We start from the raw sequence: 22343 nt of genomic DNA, 5'->3' as shown, positions 1-22343 counted from the left end.
AGGAGTTGGTGTTGTCAGGTAGAGCAACCCAAGAAGATTTAGATCTAGTTGGCTATTCAGCTAAAACTACCAGAGAACTGATACCAGACAGCAAAACCAGGAGAAAAAGAAAGTGGTGATTTAAGTTTAAAATACAGCATGGGAAACAGCAAGAGCAGCGCTTTGTCTAAGGAGATTCTGGAGGATCTAAAAATGAACACCAAATACAGTGAGGCTGAGCTTTGTGCCTGGTACACAACCTTCCTTAAAGAGTGTCCTAGTGGGCGAATTACTAAGGAGCAGTTTGAGGGTATCTATGCCAGCTTCTTTCCTAATGCTGATCCCACCGAGTACGCACGCCACGTTTTCCGTAGCTTTGACCTCAATGCTGATGGCACACTGGACTTTAAGGAGTACATTATTGCCCTGCATTTAACATCTTCAGGCAAAACTCTGCACAAACTCGAGTGGGCTTTTGCTCTGTATGATGTTGATGGCAATGGAACAATCAGCAAAAATGAAGTTCAGGATATTGTGAAGGTGTGTATGTGCATAGATAATATAGGCCTGTTTTCACCTTGGTTTAAGATGACTATTGTATATACAAATTATTACTTTATATTTTATTATTGCTCATTTTGACTAGATGGTTAAAGGATTATTCCTAAAATATGTGTTTTATAAGTGTTTAAGCCTTTAACATCTAGAAAGAGTTAATGCATCTAATACCATTACAATTTTTAAAATGATAGTTATGTTGTCAATTTTTGATTCTGCCTAAATCTAGGCAATTTTCAATATGATTCCTGTTGAGGACCAGAAAAAACTTCCAGAGGATGAGAACACACCAGAAAAAAGAGCAGACAAAATATGGAACTTTTTCCAAAAGAAAGAAAATGGTAATTACACTTTGTATAGTTCAATTAAAAAAAAGATATAGGACTAAATGTCACCAAATATAATTGCATTACATTACAGTAAAATATATTTTGTTCCTGTGAGAGAAGCATTAAACACACTAAAAGTTCACAGCAGAGTTTTCAAAAATAAATAATTCAAAGTGAACATTTTTTTTTTATGGGATTATAAGGCAGTAAAGAAAATATCATGTTTTTACGATCTCTTATTGGCTTTTCAGATAAGATTGCAGAGGGTGAGTTCATTCAGGGAGTCATGGACAACAAAGACATTTTAAGGTTGATACAGTTTGATGAGCCAAAGAAGATTCAGGACAAACTGAAGGAGAAGAAGCCATAATATTTCATACTGTTTTCTCCAAAGACACTGCTCATTTCCTGTTTACACAGCTAAACTCCTATACCACTCAGGCACTGTTTTGCTCAAGAGGACCAACACAGCAGGGTCAATAACTCAGCCAGCCATCTTTATTGCTATTGCATAACTGTATCCCCAAATATGGGCCCTTTGCGCCACTGCATAGTCATGTTTATCCTCCCCTTTCAGTTCATATCGATTACTTAAGCATCTGCTATGAATTTGATCTATTTGTTGATAATAACAAAAGTCTTAGGTAAACAAAAAGTAATGTGATATCAATTAGGCTCAGGTTAGCAATCCCTCTGGCATATTCAATCCTCTTAAAATCTGAAGGTCAATCCAGGCAAACTCTCATGGATCACTGGCAGTTTTATTTTTTGCAGCTAATTTGTCATTGTCTTTTGCTATGAACCAAACGAATAATCATATTTAATCTCCTTTTTCGCTAGTTTTAGTTTAGTAAAAACTACCTTTTTTTTAATTACATATAAAAATTCCAGCAATACAAACTGATTTTTTATTAGTTTTTCCAATTTAAACATCAAATTGTTATGTGCATTAATTTCTTTCTTTTTCTTTTCTTGAATGGACCATTGGATTTTATTCAAGCTCCAATCAGAAGAGCCATTTACAGAGCATTGTTTTCTTGTTTGCCCTCAAACCATGTGTATCAACAATTTTGATTAATATAATCTTTGATTATCAGAGTTTTTTTGGTTGTATTGATTAAGGAAGATTTAAGATACCATATAAGAGTAATTATAATTAAATCTTAATTAATGTTGTTTATTTATTTCTTATTATTGTATTTCTTTTTCATTGTATAAAAAAGGCTTTCTTTTGGATCTGCATTTTCATGAAGGTGATCTGGGTTAAATATCAAACATTTGGCCTCAACTATTTTAGAGTACACAGGATTTTATATATATATATATATATATATATATATATATATATATATATATATATATATATATATATAGTCTTGCTTTTTACGTTGAATTTGTTTCCTTTGTTAGGAATATGGGATATGATACTGGATGTCAGACATTCTGAATTTTGCTGTCAGTTATTGTGATTTGTTTGTATACAGATTTTATCTTTTATTCAGTTAATAATCTGCTCATAGGTGTGCAAATACTGTCTAGAATATCTCATAAAGAGCCAATGTAGTTAGTGTTTTTTAAATAACTAATAAGTTTTGGTCTCAGACTTACATTGCATCATAATATTATAATGCTGTTGTGCAATAGCTATACAATGGAATCATTGCATTAAAGGTAAACTTTCTTTTCTCTGTTGAAGCCTTGGCATGTTGCTTCTCTGCTTTGCCAAGGCTTTGGGGGAATGGTGAGGAACGCATGGGCTTATTTCTTTCTTTGGATTAGGCTAATGCATGGCCTGCTTTCAAGGGTGGAATGCTGAGCTGCTGGAGCTGATTGGATATTTTGGCATTGTAGGGAAACTATTGCCAGAAGGCTACGTTTCATCTGCTTAAAGGGATCAGTGCTTTCCAAACACAACGGCTGGGATGTTAAGGTGATGTGAGGTGATGAGAATTTGTTATGGTCCTGTTCTTGTCGTTGAAAATAAAAAGTAGCTAAAATCATTTTGTTTTTATTATTATTATTTCTTTATTTTAGTGGTTTCATGAGCATATTTAAGAAAAATGTGATGAATCCATAAATATGTTGTATTAATAATGGGGACTGTTCATTTAATAGCAAATAAATCAACAATTACAGCATCATATAAAAATCATCTAATTACATACACAGACAATAAATGTAACAATTATTTAAAAGTACACAGAATGCACTATGTTAATATGTATACAAGTTATGCCACATGTAATTCAGAAGTGGACATTGTTAGACATGCAAAACTAACAAAAAGGTAAACCAGCTACACCCAATGTTTAGCAGAGGAATGGTAGTTAGTAAAAAAAAAATTACTTACTAAAAAAAAAAAGCTTTTGCATACTACCTGAAAATGTCTGAGCATGTGCCCAGTGTGATTTAATTTAACATCCAACACGTTTCAGATCCATAGCTCTGTTGTTCCTTTCGTTTACATGAAGACACAAATTTACATCAACGCCATACAGTCTCTTTCTGCTCAAAACCCCTGCATGAATTTATACAGAATCTACACACATTTGCAGTAAGACATTAACACAAAACAATAAATGTAGTAAACACATACAGCTGCTTTCCTGTAGACTGTTATAAATCATTTTTTCCAGTATTACTCACAATTTCAAACAATGCCAAATTTGTTCATATCATTCAACTGAAATTATTATTAAATGGCTTTCCCTATATGTTAATTGACCCAATGCTTAATTTGCTTAATAACAATTCAAAAATACATTTATAAATTGCAGAAAAGTTTTAAAATGGCTCTTCTGTACTTTAAATTCATATAAACTGCATATCCAAGTTTTATCCAGTTGTCATGGGGCCTCATTTATCAATGTTTTGTAGATCAGATTCTTACATGTTTTACAATAGTGCAAATTCTATCTGTTGTACAAGTGTCATGTAAATTCCAATCAAACATATGTGCTATCATATGTGCATCTGTGTTTCTACATAATCACAAACTCCATTAAAAAGTCACAGTTGAAAACAGCAACATGATGACTGCACAGTGAAAGAGACCCTTCTATGTGCGTAAAATGTTCCAGTAATGTAGCTCAACCTTTGCAGTGTGTCTGCTTTCATAGTCTCACACTAACTCTTCCTCATTTTATAGGCACCAATTAAGGTTATCCTATATTACACGAGTGATCTTGTTTGTTAAGCTTTTAATTTGGATTGCTTTCTTTTTTTTTAGAAACTTAGCAATTGTATGATTAGAAGACTGGCAAATCTACAAATTCAGGTGTTTTTTGTAGGATATGATTTTTTCGGGTTTTTTGTTTGTTCCAAAAATAACTTGATTTTCATCAATACCACATTTCTTGTGTAGATTGCTCCTGTGAACAATTTGCAAAATAAATGTGTTCCAGCTTGAGAAGCGAGGCCTGTTATGTAAAAATAATGAGAAACATAATATTAAATGCATTCATTAATATAATATAAATGGTTTTAAGCCTACAGGGTTCAGCTGCCTAACACAAATGGGTCTTGATGTAAAAATGTTTAACAAAAGTGTCAATATGTGAACACAACATTTACACAAGAATGTGGCTCGAACTTTCTTATGACATTTGCAGACACCAAAAAAAATGCAACACAGCACACATATTTACACCTATGTACAGACAGAGAACAGATCATGAACATTCCAAGACATAACTTTAGGCACTAAAAGGTGTATGTTATACACTCTTAGATGATTTTGAAAACCTTAAGGGCTCTTCTGTTGTGCCTCTTAGGGACTAAAGGTTCTGTAAAGAACTATAAAACAGAAAGTTCCTTATCAGAAAGAGAGTCTCAATTATACAATAAACCCTTAAAGAAACCTATACAGTATTCTAAGAGTGTACATAATACAAATGATCATGTCACATTTACTGTCACATACACTGTACATTACAGCACATTTACATGTACTGTAATATATATATGTGACAAATAAAATACTTCTTCTTCTGCTTTAATTTAAAAAACACTCAACTTTAATGTTTATCCTCAATCCCAGCTTTAGTAACTTTTCCAACTGGAAATGGAAGCAGAATGAGATTATGATGTTGCACAGAGCTGATTATGTTCTGCATAAAGAGGTTTCTTGGCTTTGCTTGAGGAAAGAAATTACATGACGATTACACAAACGCAGTATTTCGCAGACACATACTCTATGACACACAATCAGTGGGCTAATTTTTTTTCACAAATATCATTCTGTAGATGAAATAGAGCTATTCATTACAGCATTTTGAGAATTACATGCTTCTTTGCAAAACAAGTCTGCAAAAATATTTTTTTTTGAAATATTAATACCTAAATAATGCATTTTGTTCCAGCTTTCTTTCGTTTGTTTTTGTCAAGAAGAGTCCATGTAGATTTAGATTGGGTATGAATATAATAAATTTTTTCCAATACATGAAAGATTTAACAACATACCTATACAATGACACTATAATAGAATTTTATTCTGCACAAATTCTACAAAAAGGTTCATGCTGGTTACTGCTTTTTTCCACTGCAGCTGGTTTTTCCTGTAGAATGCATTTTTGAACACTACGATAAATGACTGATTTTTTTTTTTTTTACAGAAATAATAATTCGATTTATGCATGCTTCCATAATGTTGTTATATTTAGGCATATTTATGTGTTTCTTTTAGTAACACAAATGTTGTCTAAATGTATTTAAGTGGAACATTTATTTTAAAGATTTCACTGCTTGCATTGTGTGTATTTCCTTATTAACCTTGATCAAAATGTTTATGCAGCAATCTATCTGTGTTGACAATCAGAAAGGCTGGTGAACTGTTATTCATGCAAAACAAAGTGCTTAGGGGATGAATGCACTCTGCTTGTAAACTGTTCGATATAAATCATATCACCACTCTTTGTAAAAGTTATGTTTTATGGAAAGATATTGCGAAATACAAATGCCGGCTTGAGTGGACCAATGCTGTATGGCTTTGGCCAAGAACTTGAAGTGTTGTACAGACAATCAGGCAGACTTGAATAGTTTGGGTGAGGTGTTCAATTTGTGTGTGCGTGTGTGTATGTGTGTGTGTGTGTGTGTGTGTGTGTGTGTGTGTGTGTGTGTGTATGGTTGTCTTTTGTTATCAGTTTAGTGTCCTTTAAATGTCCATGTCTACAGGTCTGAGATCCCCTGTCTTGTGCTCCCGCACCCACAGCTCTCTGTCTTTGGCTGGATCCACGCTCTGGAGGAGCTGATCCACTGGCTCCAGAGTCTACAACACACAAGTCAAACATTATTCAGGTTAAACCACTCTTCTTAAATGAGGCTTGCGCTAAAATATGATGTTCTGCATTGCAAAAAGTGAGCATCCTGCAGTATGTGAAGATATCATTACTCATGTTACCTGATGATCATCTTTAGATTTTTTTGTTCCTGGTTTATCTACAATAGAGGCATATCTAAATATAAGTACATTATTCAGATTAAACAAATGATGTGCTTCAAATTGATCCAATCAGGAGCTGCATTATTCTTTTTTTATTTTTAATTTTTTTTACAAATCCTAGTGTGAGTTATACAGGGCTTTTGGGATTGTGCAGAATGCAATAAAAGTCACTTAAAATAGAGGTTTTACACTCATGAAAACTTGTGGGCCAAACAAAGACAATGATGGATTTACAGATTTTGTGCTGTATTTCTTCCCCTGGGTTTCTCTCTAGTGTTCTGAAACAAATTATTAATATTTTGTTTTAAAAAAAATTATACCTCCCACTGAGGTTAAAATGTTAAAACCAAACACAGATGTGAATGTTTGTAGCACTAAACAGATATACAAATATACAGTAACATTTTATTATAATCTACAGACTTGCATACAATTGAAACATTTTTCATTCTCACTAGTCTTTAAGCAAAAAAGAGTGTCATGATGCAGTCATTGTGTGATGGTACAATGCAGAGATCTCATTATTTATTATTGTATCTATTAAAACACTGATAACACTTTCACTAGAACATGCCCACAACACTTGTTTACTCAGTCCTGTCTTGGACACCCTGGTGACCGAAGCACTAAGTGGCAGGATTTGCTAAAGCATTTAGCCCTGAGTGAAGATGTGGAGCATGCACATTTAGTAACAGGATCAGTAACTGGATCATGCCTAATCCTTTAGCTGACTAGTGAGCTGTGTGTGTAGACTAAGAAGAGCTGCATTTGATTCAAGCCCGATGTTGAAATTTTCCTTGGTGCCATTTCACATAGTGACATTGTTATATAAAGTTTTGAAAACTACTGGTTTTCCTGAACTGAAAGATACTGAAACTTTTCTGAACTGAAGTTCTGCATATCTCACCCATGCACAATGACAACAGCTTGGTTACCTCCAAAGAGAAAAAAAAGGATACTGCACTTAAACATCTATTTCTAATTCTACTGAATATTGGACGAGTTTCAAAAAGCTTAGAAGCATAATAAAAATAAATTCCACAAAATTTTGTATGGAAATATCTTAATTTTCAGCTGTTTATCAAAATTCAGGCACAAATTATTTTTCAAGACCACAGATTTACTATATGTCCTCTTAGTGTCACAATTTGTAGACCATTTAGTGGCGATGTGGATTCACTGTGACTGTCCTTTAAAGGAGTAATAATACTACAGTGGTCAACCTTTATCATGAGGTAAACATTGAAAAAAAAGTGGTGTGTTGTGTAGCAACCAAGAGGTAAGGACAAGCTTATAAGTGCACAGAGGATGGTGCTAAAGTGTGTATCTTTCTACTACTCACACTTTGGTTGAACATGTCTGTCTCACGCCGTAGCGTTGTGTACTGGAGCAGGTGCTGCTGTATCATCTGCACCCTCTCCACCTCAAGCCTTTCCAACTCCTGCAGAAAACAATCAAATGTGAAACAATCAGCAAGGATATTATCTAACAGATAACACATATAACACACATGTGAGCTGTGCAGTTAATACAAGTTAACACAATAATTTACAGATTCGGAATTAGATCAAGAATCTACAATCAATGAAATAAGAGATCATACATGATCGTACAGGGCAAATATATTGCTTTCATTGTTCTAATTACCAAACTTGTAGTGACCATCTCTTCAAACCACTTAGATTGGGCTTGATTGTAGAGATCAACACAGCGCATCAGGTCATCACCTATTAATGCCAACAAAAAAAAAACACATTAATGTAGTACTGTAGTCAGGAGTCACAGACTCAGAGATTCTTTTCACCAGCAGGGGGCAGTCACAGCCCATATGTGTGTGTATATATATATATATATATATATATATATATATATATATATATATATATATATATATATATATATATATATATATATATATATATATATATATATATATATATATATATATATATATATACAGTGGGCCATGCATTTCATACCTAGGCATTCAGTGGTGTCCTAACTGAATCAATCCACCTAATAATACCAATCAATATTGTATAACAAAGCACTGCATTACAGATAGTTATCTCATGCAGCCAGAATGAATGGTATTACTAAAGCAAGAAACACAATTAACACAATTCAACAAATTTGCATTCACTGCAGCCACATCTGTGCTTCTCGCATTCATCATCTCTAGCAGAAGTATCAATATTAACCTCATAAAATGACCCAGGTTTTTCTGGGCATTTTTGTGTGAAAAAGATTAACAACTGTTTTTAACAGTTTTGGCTGAAGAACATCGTGAAAAATCATGATGCCCAGCTTTTCTTGAAAAGTCTATGTTTTAAGTTTCCTTGTAACTGTATCTGTGACCAAATCAATTTCTTTTTGTCTATTAAATCCACAATCAATCTGAATATATTCAGGCTTGTGCTGGTTGCTACAGATGCGGTGTGTGAGCTCTGACTAGTGCACTCGCTGACCATCCAGTCAAAAGACGTGAAAATGACATTATTGTATGCCTGCGAGAAAACAGAAATTAAGTAAATAGACAATTGGAAATTATTTAGTAAATAGTAAAACGGATCTGATTCTGATAGAAATTAGGCCAGCAAAAAAGCCTTGATGTATATATATATATATATATATATATATATATATATATATATATATATATATATATACAATTAATCACATGGTTGTCATGTGTTAACTCATGCTTAATCGCAACTTAATCACACATTTATTATCTGGTCTAAATGTAGATTTAAATAATTCTTAAATTTCCATACTCAACATCGGCATTGGCAAATGGATGCTTTATGCAAATGTATGTTTATCATTAGTGAAACCACACTCGACATAACTTGACTGGCAGGAGGTAGGCAGCAACTAACCATGAAGGATGTTTCCTATTTACCGTGTAAATGGTGTGTGTATGTGTATGTGTGTGTGTGTGTGTGTGTGTGTGTGTGTGTGTGTGTGTGTGTGTGTGTGTCTGTCTGTCAGTAAGGCTACACACTTCTGATCTCATCAGCAGAAAAAAGGAAAAGGCTGGTGAGATGTTGACACTTCCACATTTAAAGGTGCAATATACGTCAAAGTTAAAGTGCAGAGAAGAAATTACATAATTTTTGCTTAGACAAATTGAAGGTGTTTTTGTTCCTGTTAAATGCAGCTGTACATTATAGTGTATGTAGTGTATTGCTACTACTGAGATAATAAGCTGCATCTTGCTAAAAATATCTACTCTTGCGAAGACCACATTTTGTAACATTACAACTACAACTGAACTGGACTTAACGGAGATTATGCACATTATAAATTTGCACAAGGTAATACACAATATTAAAGTATAAAAATAACCATAAATAACAAGATTGCATGAACAAAATCTTAAGACCGGGGGGAACATTCCAAGTATTCGCATTTCGTGATGGTGGATCATAACCAGGATGTAAAAACTGCTCCTAAATGTCAAAAGAAGAAAAAGGAGCAAGAGACAAAAAACAGAGATTGGCATTTAACTGAGAAGAGAAACTGCATTTGAACTCAAACAGGCTTTTCATCAGCTCATCAAAAGTTTAAGACCATAGCTTAAAAATAACCAGAACAGAACTAAATGTATCAAAATAGGACTCAGTAGTAAGTAGCCCCACAGTCCTTGTTGTCCCAGTTGTCCTGTTGAAAGACGCAGTCATTACCACACAGACGAGGGCCCTCAGTCAAAAGGGATGCCTGCTGCAACATGTCCACATAGCCAGCCGCTGTTTGAAGCCCCTGCACAACCTGAAGCTCCATTTTCCCATTGAAGGAAAAAGCACCCCAGATCATGATGGCGCTTCCCCCACTGTGCCGTGTAGAAAACATCTCCTATGGGAATTCCTTGCCATTCTAGTACCGTTGGAAGCCTTCAGGACCATCCGGGTTACATTTTTTTCTCGTCCGAGAATAAAACTTTCTTCCATCTTTCAATATCCCATGTTTGGTGCTTCCTTGCAAATTACAAACAGGCAAGTTTTTAGTGTGGGAGGAGACGTGGCTTTCGAAGATGTTTTTTGTTCTTAAAGCCCTTCTCTCACAGATGTCTTCAGTAAGGGTCTTAATTTGGGTTGAGGATCGGCCTGTGTCTTCACGGACAGCACGTCGGATCCTCCGGCTCAGTGAAGTTTTTTGGGGTCCACCACTTGATTTTTTTTGTCCTATAACTCTCAGGATCTTTTAAAAATGTTCAATGACTGTCTTACTTCACCCAACCTCTCCAGCAATGGCGGGTTGCAAGAGCCCCTGCTAGTGGAGCTCAACAATCCTGCCACATTCCAAAATTTTAAGATTTTAACTTTTAAAGGCTATAGTCTTAAACTTTTGATCAGCTGATGACCAGACTTTTTGAGTTTAAATGCAGTTTCCAATAAATTGAATACTGTCTATTTTTGTCTCTTGCCCTTGTACAACATGGTTATGATCCACCAGGGCCAAATGCATATAGAATGTTTCCCTCGGATTTAAGATTTTGTTCAGGAGTATATATACGTATATACTGTATATATATATATATATATATATATATATATATATATATATATATATATATATATATATATATAAATCACACACACACACACACACACACATACACACACGCACAAAATTGCTGCAAAGAAAATAAAGTTTTACAATTTCAGTATAAATCCCCCTGTTCCAGAAAGAACCTAGAGTTTGTTAGAAAAATACCTAAACAAGCCACATCGTGAAGAAGTTTTATCACAAGAGGTTCAGCACAGTTATGGAAAATTATCAATCATGATTTAGTTAACAAAATGCACAAACATTCCAAACAGGCTTTGGAGATTTCCATCCCAGCATTACATCAATTTAAAGAAATAGAAAGAATACAGTGCAAAAACAACCCTACCAATAGAAGATCATTTACTAAAATTCAATGGCCAGTGAATATGTAACTACAATTACTGCATACCTACTGAACAAATCTTAATATGGAAAGCTCAGTCTTTCATATTTATAGGTATCTGTCATAAACTAAATCCATCACACACACTTTATTCTGAGCACACCTACTGAGTCACTACAGACACTGTACACATCAATGTTTAGACCTCAAAATTACCTTAAGACTTAAGTGCTCAGACAGGGTGGAGGTGCGTCTCAGGCTTTTTTTATTCTTAATTTATTCTTGCACAAGGTGCATTCCAAGAAGGCAATAAAAATAAATAAAATGTGCACTGGCCAAAATATTATTCTTTTTATTATCATTACTTATTAAATAATCCAAAATTTTATATATAAACGCTTTATACTGTGCCATAAATTCCTAACAATGTATATCTGTGCATGACTCCATGATTGTATTTCTGTTGTTATTTGGTCAACCATGTTATTGGTTGTTATGTTATAACCAAAATCATCTAGCAGCCACTCTGATCTTAAGAGCCTTAAAATTCAGACATGCTTCATTCATTGTCATGCTGCCAGAAACTGTTGTTTCTGAAAAAAAAAAAGCCAGATAAACCAAGTAAACAATGGAGCTTCAAGATGGAAAAACAGGACAAAGAATAAAATCATCCTAATGTTTTTGTTTATTTTGTTCAGCCCATTCTACCCAAGGCATCTAACTTGTAATTTGTTGCATTTCACCATGAAATTCATGTCTTTGGGCAATCAAATATAGATGATGGAATACAACTATACATTCTCAGAGGCATAAACTGCTGGCAGGTAATTTCATCAATATGAATCAGTCATGCAGAAGAAGTCTTATTTTCAAATGTTCCATGTAGGGTCATGGAACATCTGATATCTTTTGTACACCTTCTGGCCACAAGCTCCTGAATGTTAAAGGCTACAATATATTTGGACTCATCACCCAAATTAACAGTAGAACATTATGAAACAATCAGATTGTAAAAAAAATATATATATAAAAAAATATATAATATAATAAAATATAAATAATATAAATATAATATAAAAAATATAAATATAAAAATATAATCACTGTTTCATAATCCCAGTTTTATAATAAAATTACTGGATTGAAAAATATTCATGTAAAAGAAAGCAATAGAATAAAAAACCCAAAAAATAGAATCTTATTACAGAACAGATAACTTTCCCTGCATATCCTGTCACCAACTTTGAATATGTGCCTGGTGCACTGTCTAATTTCGGACCCTAAAGCAGATACCAAACTGTTCCTCTTTGTTTGCCTATGCACCATCTTCTGCCTGGGCTCTGACTGGGTGATAATACTCTCCCACAGTGCGTCAGGCAGTTCACAGCTTTGAAAAGCTGCATCCTGCAGTTTTCAACAACCTCTCCTGCTCAGTAATGCTGACTGGCCGGCATTGAAATCTAGCATTGATTGTCTTCACTTCATGAGGACAACTGTTTTGTGAGCTCGGTTGCTTTTAATTCCCCTATTATCCAACTATATCTGCACCGGATCTCCAGTTTTTAGCTGTCTGGATTAGACAGAAACTGGCTCCTTTAAAAAGTTGGATTCTGGCAACGAGACAAGAAACTCTTTCATAGTCAAAACAGTGTTCAGCTACCTGACTCTTGAATGACATATGAAAAACCTGTTTACTTATGTCTAAATAAGACAGAATAGATAATGGCATTGTTACTTAAGGGTCAAAAATCAAGTGGAATCCAGAAGAGCTAATGGAAAAGAAGAACAAAAAGTATTATTTTTATAATAATTATTAAGCTCAATAAAAGAAGAAGGAGTATTGAAAACACTGTATTTGGAGGGCAGTAAAAAAAACACAACACAATTTCATAATTTCATAATGTAGGAATCTATATGTGGCTAGATAAATCAGTTTTAACATGTTTGAACTAAGAACACAATGCTTGAAGAATGTAACTTGGATCTAAACTATTGTTTAGTGATTATGGTCACACTAAGTGAAAAAGCAATAAAAGTTGCTGGGGAAAACTCTGACCTGCTTGAGTGGATTTCCGTCGAGCCTTTTTGATGTCCTCTTCAGTCTTGTTGCTCAGTTTGATTTCTAGTTGCTGTGTCTTCACTTCCAGGTCCTTCTGCCTATCTGCCAGAGCCTTACGGGCCTACAGCACACAATTGACACAGGCTCAAGGAGATGTTAATATAATTTCCTCTGGGGATAATTATTTAATTACCCTGAGCCAGAGTGATTTCTCTTTAACCTATTCCCAAGGATTTGCCTCCAGCATCTCTTTGTATTGGCTTTCCTATTTTCTGTAATCGTTTTCAAGACAAATTGATTAACTGTATATAAACACCAGCCTTTTTTCTCAACACTTGGAAGAATTGTACAACTGTGTTAGAATTATTATCTACTTCTTACTTTGGCTTATTTATCAAGCGGTTTAAATGGTTTTTCTGACAAAAAAAATACAAAATCTACAGTGACGGTTAAGACCATTTACAAGAATTTCACATATGCAACTAGGGTTTTTTAGAATATAAGTACCTGCAAAAGATTTATAGTGGCTAAGTGCATTTTTTATTGCATTATCCACATGACATGTCTAACAGCACTTAGCAAATCTTGTGGCTTACAATACATACAATTATGCACATACAGGTCAAGTGAGCTCAGTGACTTTAACTAGGATGGTTGTGGTGCCAGTTGAGCTGGTTTGAGTATTTTATGAAACTTTTATGTATTTTCAAACACACAACAATCAGTAGAGTTTACACAGAATGATGTGACGAAAAAATAAAAAATACACAATATGCAGTTCTGCTAAAGGAAATGGCTGTTGATAAGAAAGGTCAGACGATTGTAAGTTGGAATTGTAAGAGGTCTATAGAAACTATAGAAACCACTCTTTGCAATAGTGGGGAACAGAAATGTATCTCAAAAACCATTTGGGAAATGGGCTACGACAGTAGAAGACCCCATTAGATTCCATTCCTGTCAGCTTCACCAAAACTGGCCAGTTAAACATTGGATAAGACCAAATGAAAGGCTGGAAGTGCAGTTTCGGTAACTAAAGCTTCTCACCCGAATCATGAGGACACCTGTATATTTTTAGTTATACTTTATTGTGGCGTTATTAGTGGCTGGTGAGTGTACATTAGCTATATACCTTAATATCTTTATTTTTATTTGTAATGAACATTGTCTCGAAGCAGCTTTACACAGATAATGTGCTGATAAAGAGTGAATAAGATGTTCTTTATAAGTGTAAGATGAGCAAGCTGATGAGCAAGCTGATAGCAACAGTTGTAAGGAAAAACTGATCTAGATCTAAATCTTTTGATCAGAAGCCTACACTCTACGATATGTTACATTCTACACTATTAAACCACTATTTTGCTGTTGTTTTCTGGTGGGAAGAACAACATGGTTTGCCTCACCCAACCACCTGCTGTGACTGAGGGAATCTGGGCAGAGATACAGTATGGTGAGGCATACAGCACAATCTGTTAATACTACGGTTGCTCGTTTGTGGGTAACAGTTAAAGATATCTAAGCAGAAAAGAAAATACAGACAAAAAGCAAACCTTAAAATATTCATGCAGATAAATCTTTGTATGAACCCTGTGTCATACCGCTTTAATAGGAATGTTCCAGAATGTCAAGCCAACTCATGTCCACTTGTTTAGTAGTGTTATGCAATCATTTTCTAAGTGTCCCATTGTTTGTTAATTGCAGATATTATGATATAGAACCTACAGTTATTGACAAATGTGGCCACAATAAATACTGTGCATAGAACTTGCTTGCTGTGCATGTTTCTTTAGGATTGGTGCTGCAGATGATTTGCTACTTCCTGCTGTTAGGCGTTACATTATTTTAAGGGGAATTTCTTTGGACCAGGGACAGAACAGTCTCAGCAATAATTATTTCATCACTCAAAATCAAACACTAGCAGTTTTTTCTGGCTATGATACAAAATGTGTAATAACAGAGATCATGAAGTTCATACTTAATTATAATCTGTGCTAACTAGAGTACTTGGGAAATAGTAGGAATTAGCTGTCATGGTGTCAAACACTAAGAAAGCTGTCATGACAATTATGGTAATGGTAACATGGCATTTATAAAACTGGTTGTGGCAGCTCACATCAGCATACAGTATGACATGTCACATGACATGATTACAGTATGACTTTTTCAGGTGTATAGGATTTATGCAAGATTCAAAGATCAAATTATACAACTATTGGCAATAATAATCGATAAGAACTCTCTTAATGTGTGTACAGTATTGAGAAAATAGTAATGCACATATTTAAACCTACCTTCTCTGCAGCAGCATAACGACTGACTAGCTGTTTCCTCAGGTCAGCGATATGGTGATCATATTTCTTCATGTCTTTTTTGAAGTTGTCACCTCTGAAATTCAACAGTGGCTTCTCCACCTCACACTGAAGCTGTAGGCCAGAAGTGGGAAGGTATGTGTGAAGAGAAAAGATCTCATTACGCTCAGAACCTGACTTCATCACAGCCCACTCGCCCCACAGTACTGTCATCTACACACCTGTGTAGGTGTAGGTCAGTGTACTGTAGGTTCGGTATTCACACAAGTACAAGAGTTTTTGTGAGTATAAAAAAGGACCAGAGCATCTCCTGTGGATCAGGTTTTTTTAGTAGGCAGTGTACAGTGTTTGTATCCAACATGCTTGCTATGTGTCTCTAGAGAATTGTTGCTGACATATTATGAGTTCATGCATCCTGCTGCTAGGCTTCACCTTATTTAAGGGGGATTTGTTTGTACCAGTGATAAAGCTACTGTCTCAGCAATAATTATTTCATTCTTGGAGAACTCCAACTTTTTCTGTGTCTCAGGAGTTAAGAAACTAGTTTTTAGCAGGCAAGCATGAAAAAGATACTCTTTCTGAATAGTACACTCATTATAAACATTGCAGATTATATTTTTGCACACAAGCCCTTTAAATTATTATGTTCATATTGGGACATAATGTAATTTTTTTTTATATTCCTAATTTTTTGCTGATTCCTACCTTTGAGGAGAATTTAAGATGGACCTCTGCTTCATCAGCCAAACTCTTCTTAAGCTGGCTCCAAGCCTCTCCGAGAGTCCTAAACCAAGCCAGAGTAATCACTGCAGCAAAATTATGCTTGAGTACCTCTATATACACATGCATCACTCAATCACTAACACACACCCACACCTACACACAGATGCTTACTACTGTCTGGCTTTACATACCCCTCTTCCTGAGCAGCAAGTGGGACCTGCGAAAGCTTGGAGAGGTTCTTGGCATACTCTTCTTCAATCTTTATTCTGGTGTAGGCAGAATATAAGAGAGAAAAACAGTTAGACCTGGTAACATGATGTCCCAGAGGTGTAGTACCGCAAACAACCGAGTTACTGATCATAAACTAGGTATTATAATAATACTCCGGGCTACAGCTGCTGAACTTATGAGTTTCCTGTTTATAATGTACACAAACACACAATGCAGACATGGGGTATATATTTTCAGTGGCAACACTTGAGAATTTGCCACAGGCAGAATTGTGTAATAGACCAAAAGATAGTGAGTCACTCTTCCCCAAAGATAAGAACAGGAAACCATGGGATTGAGTAAAGTCTCATGAATGAAACAAATGACAGTGATACAGCTTCAGCAAGGACATCCTTTGATTTGTTGTGCACAGGGCTATAAAAGTAATAGTGACAATGTCTATGATGAGCCACTTTAATGGAAAGCTTTCCAAGTGACAAATATATGTGTTACATAATTCAGTCTTTGCTGTAGGATCCACCAAGAAGTAGTAGGTAGTGCACTGATATTTTTTTTTTTCATAGATGTCATCAGGTTTCATTATGCCTTATTCTGGTATGCTACCCTGAATAACTCAAATCCTACAAACAGGGAGTCCACGATTTACTGAAGGTTTGTGTGTGTGTTTAAAAACATGAAAAATTGGTAATACTTGCAAAATTTACAAGCTGATTGATTAACATTGTGTAACTCACAATTATTACTTTGTAATTGAGCAAGTAAAACAGAATGGGTTTTTACACTTGTTTTGCATGCTCCCCTAATGAATATACAATTTGTTGCTAGCAAAGTGTTCTAGATGATTTGTCAGTTAATGCAGAATATACAGATAAATGCAAGTACAGATTAAAAGTGTGTAATAATAACCAAGACAGACATGTCCCAATCAAAATCTAAAATTAAATCAATAAAAAAACAATAACAATAACATAAATACAAAATAAATTGAATAGGCTGATACAAGAAGAGGTGATTGGCATGACAATCCTGTGAACACTGAACTATGTTTTGTGGAGATACAGCAGACATAACGGTGTATTTAAATCTCTTTAATAGGGTATCTGTGAGCTATGGCATTCAGAACATGAGGCAAGAGTAATAATCTCTGACAATCCTCAACATATTAATAGATTCAGAAGCTTCTCATAATGATGCCTTAACCTTATCATGGCAAAATTATTAGTATATAAGTATAATTTTATTATTATTTCTTCCATGAAGAAATGCTTTTTTTATTATTCATTTATTAATCATTTTTGAAGGATTATCCAGTGTCAATAGGTGGTATCTATCAGATTTGTAACATTCTGTAATTCTGGGCTTTTTCTATAATATTGCAAGGTGAGCAGAAAACTTACAGCCTATGCCTGCCATATACTATATAAACAAGGTTTGTGAACAAATAACCATAAGATTTGCATGTGTCTTTTGAACATTACATTCCACATTTAGTGTCCATTTGCTGTTATATTAACCTCCACCCTTCGGGGATGAAATTAAAGTAGATTTTGGAGTGTGGTTGCGAAGATTTTAGCTCATTGAACCATGTGGTGTTTAGTAATGTCAGGTACAGATGTAAAGTGAGGAGGTCTGGGGTGCAGTCAACATTCAAATTCATCCCAAAGATGTTCAATAAGGTTGAGGTCAGAGCTCTATAACAGACCCCTCAAGATCTTCCACTTCAAACCATGTAAACCATATCCTTATGGTGCTTGATTTGTGCACAAGGAAATTGTCATGCTGTAACAGATTTGAGTCTTCTAGATCAAATGAAGGGAAAACATTGTATACAATTGTGTGCCTTCAACCTTGTGGTAACAGTCTGGGAAAAAACACATTTGGAAAAAAAAGTATCCCAATACTTTGGTCCATTTACAGTAGTGTAGCAGTGACAGGAACCAACCTGATTTATGTAACTATAAATAGACTTTTCTTCAATTAATAAAAAATCGATGGTGAATTGTTCTTAAGAGAATTAAAACATTTCATGTTTTATGATCGGAAAAAAATGGTCTTTATTGATTACACTATTTATTCATTCATTATTAACCATACTGATTGCATTTTATTTTTAATTTATTGTTAAAATTTTTACATTTATCACAATTAAACACAAATGCTTAAGTTTTTCATCTTCCGCACACATTTTTGCACTAAAGCCTTTCTTCAGTGTGCACGTCCAAATATTTGTATGTGTAGCATCCAGATTTTCTCTTTAGAACTGACAAAAAAATTCCACTGTAATTCAACAAATTGCTAACCCAATCTTAAATCGCTAAAAAATTTTTGGTGCGTGGGAATACTTAGCATTTGTCTACTGGTCCTTTATTTCAATGGCCTTTAGAGTTATCTGGAATTTTTTTTGTAGCATAGCTACAAAAGAAGTGTGCTAAGGTTAGGAAATGGCATACCTTTCTCTAATGAATTCGGCCATCTCCTTTTGCATCTGTTTGCCCTTCAGCTGTTTCTGCAGCAGAACCTCGAAGCCCGATACCGTGTTCGTCCCCTGAGGGTCTTTCTTATCGGCCTGGAGACCACCAACATACCATTAAATCAACACACATACACTTGTTTATTGTGAGCTATTTATATTGGCTTCTGTATTAATATAGATACAAAATATTACATAATATTATTAGGAATTGCCAAATGCCTAACCGTAAATCTAAAACTAGCCTTCAGTAAATTGAAGAAAAACTATTTATTTTTTTATTTTACTGAAGCAGATTTTTGAAGAACATTTGTTTTGTTTATGACAGCGGTCACAAGTTCTTCCAAGGGGAAAAACTATACCCCTAACCTTATGACAATTTGTGTGCGTTGGGTAAGTGAGTGAGTGAGTGAGTGAGTGAGGGGAGGATTTTGTATGAATCAGAGGGTGTGTGTGGGCATGGCATCACATGTAGGGCTGTATGTGATTCAGGAGAGAGTGTGTTTCATCCTATGAGTAATTGTGTATGTGCGGAGGCACAAGCAGAGATTTTTTTTTTACCTGTGAATGAGTGCTTTTGTGAAACAGCACAAAGCTAAACTTTGACAACCATGTGTGTGTGTGTGTGTGTGTGTGTGTGTGTGTGTGTGTGTGTGAGTGAGCGTGTGCTTGCATATGGTTTCCACGGCTGACATTCACTGACGTGCCTCTTGACACGTAGCAAAGGCATCACGTTCCCCTCTCACATTTAATTTGAGGGATGTAATGTTCACTGAACCGAAGAATGCCGTATGGCTACACACACACCTTCACACGTCCCTGGACAAAAAAATTGGCTTTTGAAATATTAAGCTTTTAATGATCGTAAGAACACGTAATTTGTCTGGAAATTAGCAAGAATTGTAGAACTACTGTAGAATTAAACAAAGTTATGAGCTCAATATAAGTCTGATAACCAAATAATGACTAATATTGTAAGAAAAAAAAGCTGAATATATTTTTGGGAAACTTTTGTATACATGACATGTTAGTTCACATTTGACTCATTATCATGATTTAACCATTGCATACAAGAAGAAGTGAATATCCCTGTTTATAGCTTCTAGTTTCTAACTTTCTAACATTTCCCTGCAGCAAAATTAAACAAGCAAATTTGTTGTGCAGGTTTGCTATTCTCCTTAGCGCAGCAATAAGAAAATTATTATTTAAAGATTAAAATTGTCTCTATTAAAAAGATTTTACAGTAACCCATTTTCTCTGCAATTTTGTTGCCTAGTGCGATGCAGCATGTCGACATATTTATTATTTTTCCAACATTTAATTTATATGAGATTAAACTTAAAAATTCTGGAGTGTTTCAAGCAGATATAACTGTGCAAACCCTGTTTCCTACCCTGTCTGGTCATTATTTGATTACACCACTGGGTTCACCTGTTGTGCTCATCAATGTGCTCATCTTTACGCTACAAATTCCTCATGATGCTTTCATGCAAAAGAAAACCTTTCAACAAAAAGTTTGGCAACAAAAACTGTGTAAAAGTAAAAGTTTGTTAAAAAAATCCTAACATTTCAGACAACTAACAAGTACCTTTGAGTCTCATCACAGCATTACATTTTCCAGATATTTTAAATCCAAACTGAATATATTATAAAATGTATGTCAAAACAGAAACCTATCTCAAATAATTCTATCTATTTTTTTTAAGCTGTGAGCTTAGCAAGCCATTTTAATTGCCTTACACTTCTGAATATCTTCCGTTAAATCTTGTCAGTGTAGCGTTTGAGTTGTCCAATCGTGAGTTGATTGTTGTACTGAGCTAGCTGGCTAATGCTAATCAGGCAGGGTCAGCCATATTCTGCATATAGGTATTTTTGCTCAAGTGGTAAAAGAACTAAGGTGAGTACACCCCTCACATTTCAGCAACCATTATAGAAATAGAAATATATATGAATTAAACTTGGATATATTTTAGATTAATCAATGTGCAGCAGTATAGATTTACTGTCCTCTAAAAATAGCACAACATAGAGCCATTATTGTCAAAGGGTCCCTGGTGGTCTAGTGGTTAGGATGCGGCGCTCTTACCACTGCGGCCCGGGTGCGATCCCCGGTCAGGGAACCAACCCCAGCCACTCTTAGTGTCTGTCCCAAGCCCGGATAAATAGGGAGGGTTGAGACGAAGATAAACTTGTTTGCCTCAAATGGTTTCCAGCATGTGTGGTGATGCCCTGGTGGGGAGTACCAAGAAAATTGTTTCTTGCCTACAGTCAAGCATGGTGGTGGTAGCATCATGTCTGTGGCTGCATGAGTGCTGCTGTTACTTAGGAGCTTCAGTTAAATAACCGGAAAAATGGATTCCAACATGAACGTTGACATTCTGAAGCAGAACATGATGCCCTCCTTCAGAAACAGGGCTGAACCGCAGTTTTCTAACTTAATAATGACCCCAAACACACCACCAAGATGACAAATACCTTGCTGAAGTTGCAGGTGATGGAGTGGCCAAGTATATACAAAGACATGAACCGTATTGAGCACCTGTGGGCATCCTCAAGCAGAAGGTGGAGATGCGCCATGTGTCTAACATCCAGCAGCTCTGTGATGTCATTATGGAGGAGTGGAAGAGGAGCCCAGGAGCTACCTGTGCAGCTCTGGGGAGTTCCATTCCCAGGAGGATTAGGGCAGTAGATAACAATGGTGCTCACTTTGGACACAGTTTTGACATGTTAACTTAGGGTGTACTCACTTTAATTGCCAGCTATTTTGACAATAACAGCTGTTAAGTTATTTTGAGAGGAGAGTATCTATGCCGCTATTCAAGCTGCACATTGACTTCTCTAAAGCATATACGTGTTTCATTTCTATAGTATTGTCCCTTGAGTAGATTATACTTAAATGGAATGTAAAATAGATGTGTAGTGTTATATAACATCCTATGCATGTTCCTTATAAAGATTAGCTTAACACCCCTCCCCTCTCTTATTTTCACTTACCCAGAAATAGTCGCAGTAGCTCCACTCATTGGGTTTGAGGAGTTGCTGCTCAGGCGTAGACTGTGCCAAAGGAAATGTGACAAAGTTGATCTACATAGTGAAGGAGTCAAAAAACAAGACCAGATAAAGACAAAAAGCATAGTCCAGCATAGGAAATCTCAGGCTTAAAAGAATGTTATCAAGCAAGCATAAATACATATTATATAGGTAATTATACTCAGCATTGATCACAAAAACATATCGGTGCTAAGAATTGAATGTGCTTTTCAAAGTGATGTTGCATTGTTGCTGCTCAAAGCAATGTTAAAACACATGATCAAATAGACTTATTAGAGAAACCTGTTAAAAGTGTGGGAC

The 22343-nt window shown here is 35.2% G+C and overlaps 2 protein-coding genes across 4 annotated transcripts in view; one reads left to right on the top strand and one right to left on the bottom strand.

Annotated features, from left to right (window-relative positions):
• rcvrna (recoverin a) lies at positions 1-1988 on the top strand. Its single transcript, XM_046866355.1, has 3 exons — positions 1-519; positions 767-878; positions 1118-1988. The coding sequence occupies exons 1-3, from the start codon at positions 139-141 to the stop codon at positions 1234-1236; spliced, it is 612 nt and encodes a 203-aa protein (XP_046722311.1). The 5' UTR covers positions 1-138; the 3' UTR covers positions 1237-1988.
• A 2193-nt stretch (positions 1989-4181) lies between these two features.
• Positions 4182-22343, bottom strand: part of gas7a (growth arrest-specific 7a) — a 36690-nt gene continuing 18528 nt past the window's right edge. For all 3 annotated transcript variants that reach the window (XM_046866537.1, XM_046866539.1, XM_046866538.1), the window contains 9 exons: positions 21987-22076; positions 18973-19088; positions 16483-16557; positions 16274-16352; positions 15551-15682; positions 13260-13383; positions 7954-8033; positions 7649-7747; positions 4182-6132 (listed from right to left, as the gene is read on the bottom strand). In XM_046866537.1, the coding sequence (XP_046722493.1) occupies positions 6019-6132; positions 7649-7747; positions 7954-8033; positions 13260-13383; positions 15551-15682; positions 16274-16352; positions 16483-16557; positions 18973-19088; positions 21987-22076 (909 nt within the window). In that variant the 3' untranslated portion in view covers positions 4182-6018. The remainder of the gene's footprint in view (positions 6133-7648; positions 7748-7953; positions 8034-13259; positions 13384-15550; positions 15683-16273; positions 16353-16482; positions 16558-18972; positions 19089-21986; positions 22077-22343) is intronic.

This window comes from Silurus meridionalis, chromosome 14, assembly GCF_014805685.1.
Source record: "Silurus meridionalis isolate SWU-2019-XX chromosome 14, ASM1480568v1, whole genome shotgun sequence".
NCBI classification, from domain to species: Eukaryota; Metazoa; Chordata; class Actinopteri; order Siluriformes; family Siluridae; genus Silurus; species Silurus meridionalis.
This window is presented reverse-complemented; position numbering and strand designations above follow the sequence as displayed.